Source organism: Berghia stephanieae, chromosome 11 (assembly GCF_034508935.2).
Source record: "Berghia stephanieae isolate SIO BIC M18660-M18661 chromosome 11, UCSD_Bste_1.3, whole genome shotgun sequence".
Classification (NCBI taxonomy): domain Eukaryota; kingdom Metazoa; phylum Mollusca; class Gastropoda; order Nudibranchia; family Aeolidiidae; genus Berghia; species Berghia stephanieae.
In genome coordinates this window covers 26,139,256-26,154,313 of record NC_088370.1, presented here as the reverse complement: position 1 = coordinate 26,154,313, position 15,058 = coordinate 26,139,256, and the positions used below count along the sequence as shown (strand labels likewise).

The 15,058-nt window shown below is 38.2% G+C and overlaps 1 protein-coding gene across 1 annotated transcript in view; it reads left to right on the top strand.

The window, feature by feature from the left end:
* Positions 1 to 15,058, top strand: part of LOC144956946 (uncharacterized) — a 65,244-nt gene that overhangs the window by 29,142 nt on the left and 21,044 nt on the right. Inside the window, exons 2-5 of the mRNA XM_078887790.1 lie at positions 3,705 to 3,959; positions 5,193 to 5,401; positions 7,212 to 7,379; positions 7,836 to 14,254. Of these exons, the coding sequence (XP_078743916.1) occupies positions 3,705 to 3,959; positions 5,193 to 5,401; positions 7,212 to 7,379; positions 7,836 to 14,254 (7,051 nt within the window). The remainder of the gene's footprint in view (positions 1 to 3,704; positions 3,960 to 5,192; positions 5,402 to 7,211; positions 7,380 to 7,835; positions 14,255 to 15,058) is intronic.

Genomic DNA, 15,058 nt, shown 5'->3' with positions numbered 1-15,058 from the left:
TCTCTCTCTCTCTCTCTCTCTCTCCGTCTTCTTCTTCTTCTTCTTCTTCTTCTTCTTCTTCTTCTTCTTCTTCTTCTTCTTCTTCTTCTTCTTCTTCTTCTTCTTCTTCTTCTTCTTCTTCACCCCCTCTCCCTCTTCTACCTCTCCCCCTTCTCTCTCTCTCTCTCTCTCTCTCTCTCTCTCTCTCTCTCTCTCTCATATTAATCCGAATCCAGAGTTATGACGCTGCGATTCGAAAACTGATACTTTTACGGATTATTTATTTATTATTACTTTCCCCATTCTTTGTCTACTGTAATTATGTCTGGCATTACTTTACATACGTGTCGTCTGCTTCGAAATCAACATCCGGTGGAGAGGGAAGTCTTTTCGGATGTTTCTTTTGATAACAAAAATACTGATGTGATATATATCAACTCTTTTTTATTTGATTCAATAATTTTGATATAAAAAAAAAATGTATTTATTTTTATGTTCATGTTTAAAGAAATATTGCGTCTGTTGAAGCAATCTCGACCCGCCCACCCTAATATTATGGATAATTATTTCATGATGCATCAACGTTCTACCAGACACCCCCCGAATTACGTGTATTCCATTTGGTTCTTCTTCCTCTTCTTCTTCTTCTTCTTCTTCTTCTTCTTCTTCTTCTTCTTCTTCTTCTTCTTCTTCTTCTTCTTCTTCTTCTTCTTCTTCTTCTTCTTCTTCTTCTTCTTCTTCTTCTTCTTCTTCTTCTTCTTCTTCTTCTTCTTCTTCTTCTTCTTCTTCTTCTTCTTCTTCTTCTTCTTCTTCTTCTTCTTCTTCTTCTTCTTCTTCTTCTTCTTCTTCTTCTTCTTCTTCTTCTTCTTCTTCTTCTTCTTCTTCTTCTTCTTCTTCTTCTTCTTCTTCTTCTTCTTTTCTTCTTCTTCTTCTTCTTCTTCTTCTCTTCTTCTTCTTCTTCTTCTTCTTTATTATTATTATTATTATTATTATTATTATTATTATTATTATTTTATTATTATTATTATTATTATTATTATTATTATTATTATTATTATTTATAACGTTCATAACGGTGGATTAAAAGATGGCGAACCGGACGGCACAATATTAGTAGGGTCATTGATATTTAAAAAATGAAAAATGTAAATGGAAATACCCCACCCCCTTCCTTTTTAATTTCTCTCATTTTATCAACAAAAAAAAAAAACAAAAAAAAAACCAAAAAAAAAAAATGTCTCGAAGTGCGCGAGCGTGTGTTCTGAATTACAGCCCCTGCCATTCTTCTCTCACTTTCTCATATACTTTCTCAATAATTTTTTTCCCTTGATGTGTTTGTATGTGCGCGCGCGCTTGTGTCTATATATCTATTAATCTATCTATCTATCTATCTATCTATCTATCTATCTATCTATCTATCTATCTATCTATCTATCTATCTATCTATCTATCTATCTATCATCATTCATAATCATGAATGCGGTGATACGGATGATGATGGCGAAGATAGAAATATCATTAATAACAATGACTCTGATGATGCTGTGTTACGGTCTTGAAATTCTGTCGTTTTTCTGTGCCTACCCCCCTACCCCCAACCCCCCCCCCCCCCACCCTATCCACCACTTCCTTTCCCTCCCTTGGCGATAACGACATAATAATACTCTTTTACTCCTAAGCAAACAAACAAACAAACAAAAAAATAAAATAAAATAACAAGGACAGTAAAAAAAAAAAAGAACCGAACAAAACAGACAAACAAACAAAAACAAACCCTCATAAAACTAGGGCTTGTGTCAATCCAATAAAGGCTTCATTATTTCAGATTGTTTTTGTTTTGTTGAAGAGGTCAACCCCCCCCCCCCCTACCCACCCCTAGTTCGGTTTATAAGAAAATAATTGTTTTTGAGTATTATTGTTGGTGGATTTTTTTTCTTCATCTCTTTAACTTCTTCTTAGTCCAATTGCTTGTTTTGATCATGAGCCTCAAAATAAAGTTACAAATGAATGATTGATACTCCTGCCTCGATTTCAAAAGAAATTTGTGGTTCGATCCCAAACAGGGCCTTCTAAAAACTATTTGGGCGCCTCGATCCCAAATCATTATTTATTTATTTAGTTTTCTTCACCAATATTTTTTAACGTTTGATTTGTTTTGTATATGTTTGTTGTATTTTATTATTTATTCATTTATTTTGGTCACCTTTTGTCATGTTTTCTTTCATCGCGGCAATGTGTGCCTGCAGTGCAGAAATATACGCAATACTTTGCCATTTCCATCGGGTCATGGAGACTTTGTTTTCGCATTGATTTTACTTGCTTTTACCCCGGTAAAGTCTTCCCCGCATTCTATTTATAAACAGCAGACTGCTAGAAAAGTTCAAGGTCGTAGTCAGGGGAAAATGACTCATCATCTTGTGTCCGGCAGGTCGTTGGGTCGGTCGTTTATCTCTCATGTCGGCGTGTCCTCGGTCGGTTCTTCCGATTTAGTCCGCCCATCCTCGGGTGATTCCGCCTCTGATATCTTGACAACGATTGGCTGTTTCCCTTGGTCCGTCGAACCGAGGAAACCCGAATCGGAGTTTTTACTTCACGCGACTCGCGACCTGTGGCACTCTTGAATAATAATATAACAAATTACGTAATACTAGGAGAAAAACATTTTTTTAAACCTCGTCCTTCAACACCCTAAATTATTGAAAACGGATAGTGTAATGATAATAATGAAAGCTGGCTTTCAAATCCCGATTTAAAAATTAGACATAGGAAAGCCACACATCGACGAGACACGACCGCACACAAAATAAAATTTAAAAATAGGTCATTTCGTTACATGGCATGGGTAAATCCGCCCCCACACAAAGATGTGATAGTTCCCCTCCCGCCTCCTTCCCGTTTCCTCTTTCTGAGTTCTTCCGTTCTTCCTCAGCTGTTTCTCTCTCTCTCTCTCTCTCTCTCTCTCTCTCTCTCTCTCTCTCTCTCTCTCTCTCTCTCTCTCTCTCTCTCTCTCTCTCTCTCTCTTCCCCCCCCCCTCTTCCCACAATATTCCTTTTCGAGGCCACGTACCGTGACCTCCCTGACTGGAGGATCGCTTTGTTGTTGTTTTGAAACCCTAGAGAATCCCTACATAATTGTTATCAATAAACTGCGTGTTCTTGTATTGTATACTTTTATACTTCTTATAATTATTCGTTATTGGGCGCTTAAAGTTCATGGAAAGGGCTCCTTTCCTGAAAACGATCAATTCTATTTCACAACTGTACTTTTTATAGGCAACTCGTGAAATGACATAATATGTTTTTCTACGACCCAATCAATTGCTATTTCTGTTTAGATGCTTCTCTCTTTATCGCTTTGAAAATAAGTGTACACAGATGCTTTAATCTTTAATATAGCCTAATGATGATGATGATGATGATGATGATGATAATAACAATAATAATAACAACAATAGTAGTAATAATAATACTAATAATGATGATGATGATGATGATGATGATGATGATGATGATAAGAAGAAGAAGAAGAAGAAGAAGAATATTATCATCATCATCATCATCATCATTATTATTATTATTATTATTATTATTATTATTATTATTATTATTATTATTATTATTATTATTATTATTATTATGGAAATAATAATCATTATCGTCGTTGTTCTTGTTCTTCTTTTCTTTTCCATATTGTCATTTTTCCTTCTTTTTTTCCCCTTTCCACAGTGGCTTCCTCACAGCCTACCAGTAGAAAAGCAAGCATTTTGTCCAGAGCTGCATCGTCGTCGTCGTCGTTATCATCGTTGACGACATCTTCACCTCTGGTCACCCAGTCCAGTGTACCCACACCTCCACCACCACCTCCAAATGCTGGTGGAGGTGCCGCTGTTGCCCCTCAATTATCACCGCCATCATCATCATCTTCATCGGCATCATCAATTCGGGTTCAAAGCGTCACGGAAGAGACAGGGGGTCTCCCTGGTTTGCCCCTTTTCTTTTTTATTTTATTTTGTTTTTTCTTTTCTTTTCTTTTTTTTTCCCTACCAATTGTTATCATTTGTTGCTTTTTAGTTACTTGATATTTTTAAAAAACTTTTTCTGATATTGTTGTTGATGATGATGATGATGATGATGATGATGATGATGATGATAAAGAAGCTGAGGAGGAGAAAAATAAATAATAAATTAGAGCATTTATATTGCTTTACAAGGAGTCCCTTGCCAACAGCAATAATTAACATGTAGGAATAGACACGATGGCTGTTAGGCGATATTACAACTTTCAGGGACAGAGACAATGCTGTTGATGGCCAGGTACTCATTTTACACCTGAGTACATGAGAGAGTGTAAGTAAAGAGCCTTTTCCAACAACAACTTCCTACAACATTTTCTGACATCAATAGAAAAAGCACAACTTTGATGATTTCAGCTGAGGTGACAAGTGTTCACTACTCACTACACAATGCCCAGATCAAATGTTTAATCATAACTATTGTTATTGTACAATCACCAGAACTGTAATACACCAGCTGATTGTGAAATGATAATGTTTAGCCCAAGCTTCTCTAAGAAAGTAGTTCTTTAATTTATTTAAAGCCAGAACATCTATGGGGTGGGAGTTTATCACATCCCAGTTTCTGTAGCGTTAAATGGATAGTAGTAGTAGTAGCAATTATTTATCACTCCTTGCTAGTCAATCACCGCTGGATCGGGGTCAGGGTCGGGGTCTGGTACAATATGGATCACAGCCAAGTTGAGCACTGGCTCCTTTGCTTGTAAGGAGAGTGGTCCAAATTTGCAGATTTTCCATATATTTACGGAATTCAGTATTTTAAAAATCCTCCGTATATATATCTCCGATCACATGGTGACTGGGAAAACACTACAAAATGTCTTTTTACCGGAGTTCAGTGTTCTGATGGGAGTTCAATGGTAATAACCCCACAACCCCATGTGTGTATCGGCAACCCTGGTGGTCTACCAACCACTGAGACATCAAGAGCTCTTTCTTGAAAAGTTGATCATCAATATCTTAAAGTTCTTTCATGCCTGTGTCAAATTATTTTTACTTTGAATTTTGAAAGAAGAATTTAGTTTTTAAACATTTTTTTTTTTTTGCTTTTGGGTTTTATTATTATTATTGTTTTGTTTTTTTTCTTTAAATAAACATATCCATTTATAATGGAACAATTAAAAAAACAAATCTTCCACAGTTAACACCGCTTTGGGACAAGAAGCTGTTGTTACCAGTTGTAGTAGCGTCGTCAACAGTGGAATTACTGGTGGTGATGTTGATGATGATGCAATAAAAGCTGGCATAGGAGGAGCCCATCACCACCATCTTTTTCAGCAGCAGCAGCAGCCACATAAACATCTCTTTGAAGCTCGAATTTCAGATGGGGGAGACGGTTCTTCATCTAAGGTAATTTAAGCTTTGATTTACTTACTTTAACCCTTTCCTTACCAGCCATTTTCAGAATTTTTCCCAAAATTTCACACTCACCCAACACAAAAATAGCTTTTTCTTACTCAAACAGAAAAGCAACAAATACATTCTATGCATAATATTGATCAGCAAAATGAACTCTTCAACACAGTGTCACGTTTTTATAGCTATAATAAAGCATTTTTCTTTAAATTGTGTGATTTACAAAAGAAATCTGAATGATAAAAGTGCTGAATGGATCGTATCGACTGTGATAATTTTCTTATGGTTGGTAAGGTGATGGTTAAATGATTCCTCTTTGATACTTAAAGGAAGCGGATACAGAAAGATATATCTGAAACCAATCCCTATGACTTGAAAAAAAAAACAAAACTAGAGGTGCCTATATGAGCCAATAAGACGGAGAGAAAGATAAATGGAGTAAATGTGACTCATATATAAGGGAACAACACAAAACAAACAACGTTTCGGCTTTCGGCCTTTTTCAAGTAGACACAAAATAAAATACTTCGTGTTTACTTGAAAAAGGCCAAAGGCCGAAACGTCGCTTGTTTTGTGTTGTTACCTTATATATATGAGTCACATTTACTCCCTTTATCTTTCTCTCCATCCTATGGCTTCCATAAACTAGGGGTCATTCAATGAGAAATCAAAATGTGTAATATTCAAAATGTTGTAATTAATTGATACAATACACTGAATCCACAAAGTTCCTAAGGCACTACACGTACAAAGACAATAGGCAGAGCTGCCTACTTGAAATTTCAAGGGAAAAAAAAAGAAAATTTCACTATAAATAGTTTTAGGAATAAATAATTTGCCCTCGGCATGATCCAAAAATGCCTCTAACTCCTGCATATAGATTCTGAGGAACAAAACTTTCCTTTTCAATAAGATTCATTGAGTCAAAAAGACCTATGTAGGTCTCTAGCTGGAGCCAAAAATTCGTATTTCTACTAATTTTTCGTAGTATTAGGCAGGTCCACACTAGGTCACAAATAACAAAAATACTATTACTATTCAAACATTTGCCCTAAATTAAAAAGTTTCCACATCTTTGATTTCTAATTTGTTCAATACTTTTGGGGTCACAACAGATAAAGATTTTTCAACAACCCCCCAAAAAAAAAAAATAATTCACAAAATCTGTCAAAAACGAATTTTTTATTTCTCTTACTCTGTGTCCTTAATTCTATTCCAATCCAATTTAGATGTTTGAAATGTCTTGATGCATTCTGAGCTGGGTCACCTTTTCACTTTATGAAATAATTTGTGCCTTGAATGTGATCCATAGTGGTGGTGATGATGGTTTGTGGTGGTTATTGTTTTTATAATTATAATTATAATCATCATCATCATCATCATCATCATCATTATTATTATTATCATTACTATGATTATTATTATTATTATTATTTTATTATTATTATTATTATTATTATTATTATTATTATTATTATTATTATTATTATTATTATTATCATTGTTAATAATGTGAAAAATAATAATAATATTAATAAAGATAATAATAATAATAATAATAATAATAATAATAATAATAATAATAATAATAATAATAATAATAATAATAATAATAATTAGATTAAAAACAAGTTAATAACATATAATAATAATTAGATTAAAAACAAGTTAACAACATATCTTCTCAGCTCAGACCTTCTCATAATCTACTTACTTTGACAACAAACTTAATTTTTTTTCATTTCACATTTTGAATGAATTAATATTATTTTTATGAATTGAAACATACGAATCTTCCTCACAGCTACATCGCCCACCCCAGCCCATCCAGAGACAGAGATCCCAGTCTGCCTCCGCCCCTCCATCCATCCTATTGGATGATGCAAGGTCAAGGTCAGAGTCTGACAGCAACAGTGAACAAGGGAAGGGAGCGGGAGAGCGTGCTAGCAGGTCTTTGGAAGCCTTATTCAAGGTTAGAAAAATCTACTTTTTTTGGTTTATTTAAGTTAGTGCCGATATAGCAACAACAACAAAAAAAACAAAAAAAAAGAAGGGGGGGGGGGGGGGGGGGGATAGAATTGCTAGTGTTTAGTTTTATCATTAAAAAAGTTTTTTTTAAGAAATTAAAAAGTGCAGTCACTTTAGTTACTTTAAAAATCAACACTTTACCACCACAAGGATTAAATAACACCTTAAAATCCTTAAAACTGTGTACTCTGGCATTAACTTTAATGTTTCATCAGTTTCAAAGACTTGCGATAGATGCTCATGAAGTTCTGAAATTGGACCCAAAATGTTCGCAATTCTACGAATTTTTCGTTTAAGTAAGGGTAGGCCTGAAAACCTGACATTTCATTCATTATATTTCAACATGTCCACTTTATGTGATAGAAAAATATCCTGACCTGAGTTTTAATTTTTCCAATAGGTGACAGACTCTGAGCTACAGAACATCCAGTACATTCATCAGCAACAACAACAACAACATCACACTCATTATCAACACCACCACCACCTACAACAACAGCAGCAGCAGCAGCAACAACAAGAAAGGCAACCCATATCCATCTCTCTCAACGGCAAAGACCAGTACATCATCCTCAATGATTTCCAAATCATCCAAGAGAAAGAAGGCAATCAGATCATCCTCTCGGCCAGCGACTTCGTGCAGGATCAGCATGGAGAACCCAAAGAAATTTATTTGCCTTTATCATCCATACAACAGCAGCAGCCGCAGCAGCAGCAGCAGCAACCACCACACAGTAACTTATTTATCGCTGATGGTCAAGGTGGAGGAGGAGGAGTAACCAGTGAACAGCAACAACAAGTCTTGGTTATTGATTCCAACCCAAAATTTTTGGTACAACAACAACAACAGCAACAGCAACAGCAGCACAGCATTGTCAAAGAAGATGAAAATACGATTGCTGCTACTTCTAGATTATCAACAAAAAGAGAATTGTCGAAACAGGCTTCAGGAGAGGAGAATAATAGTCAGAGTCGGCCAGGAAAATTGTCCGTTGGGGAGCAGAGTGTAAATAGTATCGACGAGGGTGTGGCCGAGGGAAAGAGACCAAATTTATCATTGAGTAAAAAGAAGCAAATAAAGCCAGGCAAATATCAGTGTCCGTACTGTGAAAGATCATGTGCTAAACCGAGTGTCTTAGAGAAGCATATAAGAGCTCATACCAATGAGCGTCCATTTCCCTGTGTTGTTTGCGGTGTTTCCTTCAAGACGAAGAGTAATTTATCCAAACATTGCAAGTCAAATGCTCATGTGAAGAAATCGGGGATTTCCAGTGATAGAAGTTTGGAAACCACAGAGTCCATGGAGGAAAGGGATGGAGAAAACGTGGATGAAAATGATTCTGAAGTCACGGATACGGATGTGGAGGGAGCAGACGAAGAGGATGATCAAATTGGAGATACTAGTGAGAACATTACAGATATGAAGAGAGAGATAAGTGCAACATCCCCCGTATCAGCAGCAGGAGCTGAGGAGAATAAGTCTGGACATGCGTTGAGACAGGAGATGATTCTGAAGGGAATCAGACAAAAGGTTGACAAAAGACAAAAAATGCAGGTGCAGCAACACCAATCAGGTGGTAGTGGTGGAGGGGGCGGGCTTGGCGATGGTGGTAGAGATGATCAAACGCAACCGGTGAAAAAATTGGACATGACAGAAAGATTCCAAAGAATGTTTTCTACATTCGATAAACCCACTGAGAATGAACTTCTGAAATACGAGGAGGTTGAAGATTACACCTTGGATAATCTTCTTACGCTTGAATCTGATGAGCAAGTGATTAATACCTTAAACACGCTGGAAAAGCTGAAACAGACTTATAAAGCAACCTGCGAGGATTCAGGACTTCCTGTTTTGATGACCCAGAAAATTTTAGACAACCAGAAGATGCAAGTCAAAATCCTGAGACCTAAGGCAAATTATCATTCTGGTAAAGATAAGAGGAAATTGTTAAGTTCATCTTTTACAAGCAGTTTAATGTCAGAAATTCCATCAGAAGTTCCTTTACATAGGCCTCCTAGGCTATCTGGTCCTCACGTCCAGCCAAATTTGTCAATTGAGTCAGGGTCTTCTGATATCAGTCATGTGTCCTCTCTTTCACTTGGGAGCAGTCCCAAGAAAAAAATCGTTACTCACTCCAGTGATTTGTCGGCCGATAAGGTCTCATCGCTTGATGTCCCGCAACAAAGACCCAGACTTGTTTCTCACCGCAGTGATTTGTCCACAGGGAGCTTTGGATCAGTGTTCAGTGCATCAAGTTTAGATCAGGCATCTTTTAATGAATCTTTCAGTGAGACCTCTTCTCAGGCACTGGCTGACCATTCACAACAGCAGATGACAGGGGCGATAAAAAGTCACTTATCATTTCCCTATCCTGTGCCAGGCTCTGCCACGAAATCTAGAAAACCCTCTCTTGCAGATTCTCACACTCCTGCCTTCATAAATATTTCAAACTCCGAGGACCAACCTCCAGCTGTCACATCAGCTGTTTCTCCGTCAATTCAGACCACCACTTCCACAACCGTGTCCATTACGTCCAATGAATCCATTACAACATCATCTGTTTCACCGTCATCATCCTCTTCCTCGTTAACAAAAGCCCAAAACAGTGATAGCTCAGCCATTCGAGCCCGAATACAACAAATCATATCTTCAAATGATGCCATTGTTCAACAGCATCCGGTCACAGATCCTTACAAACATAAAAACAAATATCTCCGACAGGGCAGTGATTCCGGATTTTACAACTGGAAGCTTTCGGATCTGAAAAGTTCTTCCGAAAGCAGCAGCAGTATGGATGGAGGGGATAAACTGCTTAGCACACACAAAGCATTGTTGAAGAAGAAACTTGGAACATCCTTATCCATTGGTGATAGCAACATCAAAATCATCCGGCCTGACATGATCAAAAGGTCCAACTCCACTTCTTGCATCACCAAACAGAAAGTTGACAACCCCCCTGTCACTAAACAATCGTCTTTAGTTCAGCCTGTCATTATATCCAATGACCCTAACAGTTTACAAGGCTGTTCTCCATTCATCAACACTCCAGTTCAGTTGATAAAAACTATTACCACTCCAACAGGCCAGCAAGTTGTTTCTGCCACTTCAGCTGAACAGAAAATCATCCAGATGGATTATCTTCAAATCCCGAGCTCTCTCCCAATCGAGATTCAAAATTTAGGGAAGACGCATTTCCAACAGGTTGGCGCAGGAACTGTGAGTGAGAAAAAAGTTATAGTTCCGGAATCATCCACAGCCATATCCGTTCCTGCTTCAAGCCAACAACACACATCATCAGAACTATCATCCTCAGATCATTACACAAGGGCATTACAACAACAACAACAACAACAGCAGCAGCAGCAGCAGCAAGCTAGCCGGCAGACATCTGTCCCAGCCAAAATTGTGCCTGGTCCCGGACCCCATGAGATTCAAATCCAGATTCAACTCAATCAAAACTCAGACGAGCAGCAAATGGGAGTTGTGACGAGTATGCATCAAGAATCAATGGGGTCTTCATCAACAACAATCCCTATCTTGAGTGACACTAAAAGCAGTGTGTCTAATCCCACGTTATTGATGTCATGCGATGACATCCCAGCAGAAAGTCACAGTATTATTAGCTCCATGCTACAAGCTCCTTTACAACAAGGCAATCGGATTGTCAGTGGTAACGGAGCCAAATCTGAAGCCAAATTCTTTCCTAACCCAACTACCCAAATATTAGCAATGGTTGGATCCAAGGATAATATGAATGCATCTGTTGCTTCTTCCACTCTGATGACGTCTTCTCCAAAGACAACAAGTTTTGTTTCAGAGCCATCTGCAATTACTGCTCTGGTTCATGATCAAATCCACAAGGCATACAGAGCTTCAACCATGTCATCGTCGTATCAACCCAGAAGTGGTAGCTATTTACTGTCTTCTCTCCCTTCATCTATAGTTGATGTCAGTGACAGTCCTGTTGTCACTTCTGCTTCTCTGTCATCCAAAAGTGTACCGTCCTTACTTCAGCAGAGACTAATGAAAAGCCATGGTAGTGAGTTAGGAATGGCAGCTGGAATCACAACGGGAGAGAAGATAGCTACGACTTTAGCAGGATCGAATAGAAGTTTTGTGGTTCAAACTGACGGAGGGACACCCACCACTGAACATTTCAAAAATCAAGGTTTTCCAGATGGTTTGGCAGCTGCTGCCAGAGAATATGCCATGAAAGGTCCATTTATTTGTGATATTTGTAACCAGTCCTTTGATCAAAGATCTCTACTAATCCAGCATAAAGATCAGCTATGCGTCAAAGCTACTGGTATTCGTAGGAGTTTGTCGGCATCTGATGAAAGCACAAGTAATAGCTCTGCTATAGATAGAAATAATTCTTCAAACACCAAATCTTTTTCACCAGCCTTATCTTCAAACGTTCTTACAAAAGAGCCGAGTGAGGGCAGCAATCTGCCAAAGAGAAACACGCACGGAATTTCAAAATCCAAGTCGTCGTCGGACATTGAAATCGGCAACACTTCAATCATTAGAGACAATCCAAAGCTACACGGACACCTCATGTTTTCGTCATCGCCTTCACCTTTGTCAAGTTCCAGTATAATGACATCAATGAGTTCAACAGAGTCCAGTTCGAGTTTTGACAGTTTGAATACGGAATCGCTGATGCAGCCGAGGAAGAAAGGTAGACCTAAAGGATCCAAAAATAGACCTAAAGACTTGAATCTTGTTATCGCTAAGGCCAAGCATCATGTTGCCAATCATGTCCAGATAGGATCATTGTCTACAAACAACCCTAGAAATCTACAAACTCAAGGAGTTTCATCCGACCCAATAGCTAGCTTACAAAACCCAGGAAAACTTTTGTTAGTTCACGGTCCACACCACAAATTAATCCTTCCTCGTTCCTTATCGAATCCCTCCTTAACTTCAACCTCGTCACCATCTGCAATAATATCCTCTGCCTCTGCAATTGTGCCGTCAACATTATCATCACCACCTCTGTGCATTACAGGAACCTCTTCCTTGTCATCTACTTCGACACAAATATTACAATCATCATTGCTGTCATCATCATCGTCATTATCAACAACACCATCAAGTGTGTCTTCTATCTCTGCTTCTCTCTCAAGCTCCACAATCAAACCAACCACAACTACTAGTTCCCATATTGGCAATTTGATTGGTCAGCCCATGGTCTCTATCATGTCAGGTGGCAAAATTGTCCAACAGCTTACAACTTCAGCCAGTGGTGATTCTTTAGCTCACCACCATCCAATGACCATATTAGATTCTGCATCAGGATCTTCTCTCACACCCACCCCCACGACCATTTCAGCATTCTCCATCATTCCTCATTCTGCATCAACTCCCATCACAACCTTGACCCCTGGAACACCCTTGGGTACTCCAGGAACCCCCAAAACCGCTGTTGTTTTGGGGTTCCCCTTATCTGTGTCAGGAGTCAATCCAGAAACCCCCACTTTACCTTTGACCCCCTTGACACCAAGCAATCCCATGATGTTCAGAACGTTTAGAAGCCAATCGTCATCGGGCAGTGAGGCAGATGGTATTTCCTCCAACAACAATAGCAACAAAACTGTGGTGACTGTATCAAATTTAGCCAGACTGATGAGTGGAGAGTCGTACATCATTTCTCAAAATTCTTCTAGCTCCTCTGCAATGACTACAACATCATTATTATCATCTTCATCAGCACCCTTATCAATGCCACTGAAATCACCTCGAGGAAGTAATAACTTGTCTCTGAATATTGCATCTGCCCAGTCAGCAGTAGCTTCTCAGGTAATTTCTCAACAACAACCAAAGCAGTTTTCTCCTAGAGTCATTCCTTGTATTCCTGCTGTGACATTCCAAAACTTGGAAGGGCAAGCCATTAGTAAAGCCACAAAGCCAATGTCCCCTTTGACTATCGGAGCCCATGGGCTCGGTCAAAATATCATCTCAAAACCCTTACCGATTCCTCTTGGCGCAATCAGCACGCCAAAAACACCATCAACTCCAACGTCTACCCCAGACACACCAACTGACATCACAGGAACTCGACAAAGACTGAAGGATAAACTTTTGATGCGCCAGTCGTTGAGTTTGGAGAGAGGTAGTCAGATAGACTCGAGCAAAGGGACTGCTGGATCATCGTCATTGTCCTTAGTTACTACAGCGAGCATCACTGGAACAATTCCATCTTCAATAACATCTACATTAGTCTCTGCGTTGTCGGGTGGTACTTTTTTGACATCAACATTATCATCTGTATCATCGGTGTCAGTGTCATCATCATCAACTTCATCATCATCATCATCATTTACACCTGCAACATCAACACCACAACAAAACATTTATCCAACTGGTATATATCTCAACACGTCTTCCATGGTAGTTCGACAGCCTCATGGAGCTGCCCAGTTGATGGTTTATCCATCCAACATTTCAAAAACGGTAACCGGTGTTAATGACGGCAGTGTAAGTAATAATAATTCCAGTAACAATCCGTCAGCTATTGCTCCTTCAGCTGCATCTCTACAGCCCTTGTTGACACAATATAATGCTGGTGGCATCCAAACAAATATTGGTAGTAGTACTAACGGCAGTGGTGGTCCAGCTGGCACGGGAAATCTGGAGAATTCCAGCAATAAAACCAATTCGGTTCTCTTGGCATCTCTCACTAAACCCATAGCATCATCCCTGAAGATGGGAAGTCTGCCCAATGCTGTCATTACGTCTGCTGTGATGGGCAAGAGCAAGGATGGTGAACAACAACAGCAGCAGCAACAACAGCGACCTGCAGAGCCTATTTTAAGGTTGGTTCCTTGTTGCTTTTGTTTGGTCTGTCTTTTAATTCTCTTTTGACAGTGACAGATTTCAGAACAGTTTGAGCAGTTCAAATTTTTTGCCTCATTGTTTAAAAATTAAAATTACACCCTTTCGCAACAGCACTATAAGATCACAGGGCAACACCTTAACCACTTTGCCACTTCATCCTCCATTGTTTCCTCATTGTTGCAGTGATATAATTTTGAACTTTAATTTAATTTTTTTTTTTTTTTTTGCTATTAGACAAAAAAGTTTTTATCTCTATGAGGGAAATACTTGACTCTTTGAATTGTAAGCACAGATACGAGTAGGAGTAAGATATATATCTGTTAATCTACAGTTTAAAAAAAAAAAAGAGAGAATCGCTGAAGTCCTTTTTTTTTTCTTTTCAAAACACGTTGCTATTTTTTCAAGAGTTTGTTTTTGATTTGTCAGTGCGATAGGTTTGAGGGTAAATTTGATATAACTTTATAATCTCAAGATGATGTTATTTCCATCGAGAAACTTACAATGCCTTTGTCCGTAATGTAAAAAAAAAATTGGTCCTGAATTCATGACTCGTGCCGATTTAGAAAATCTCAGGTAATGCCTCCATTTCATGAATTGCTTTAAAACTTTTTTGTATTATTTGGTCCTTAAGGTTTTAATATTAATATGTAATATTAGTTTAAGTCCTTTATTTAGAGCAATTTTTACAGAACTGAAATTGTAAATTTTGCTTTAAAATTAAAATTGCTTGCGCACAGTGTTTTTACCATTTTATATACTAAAGTAGCTCCATTGCTCCTTAT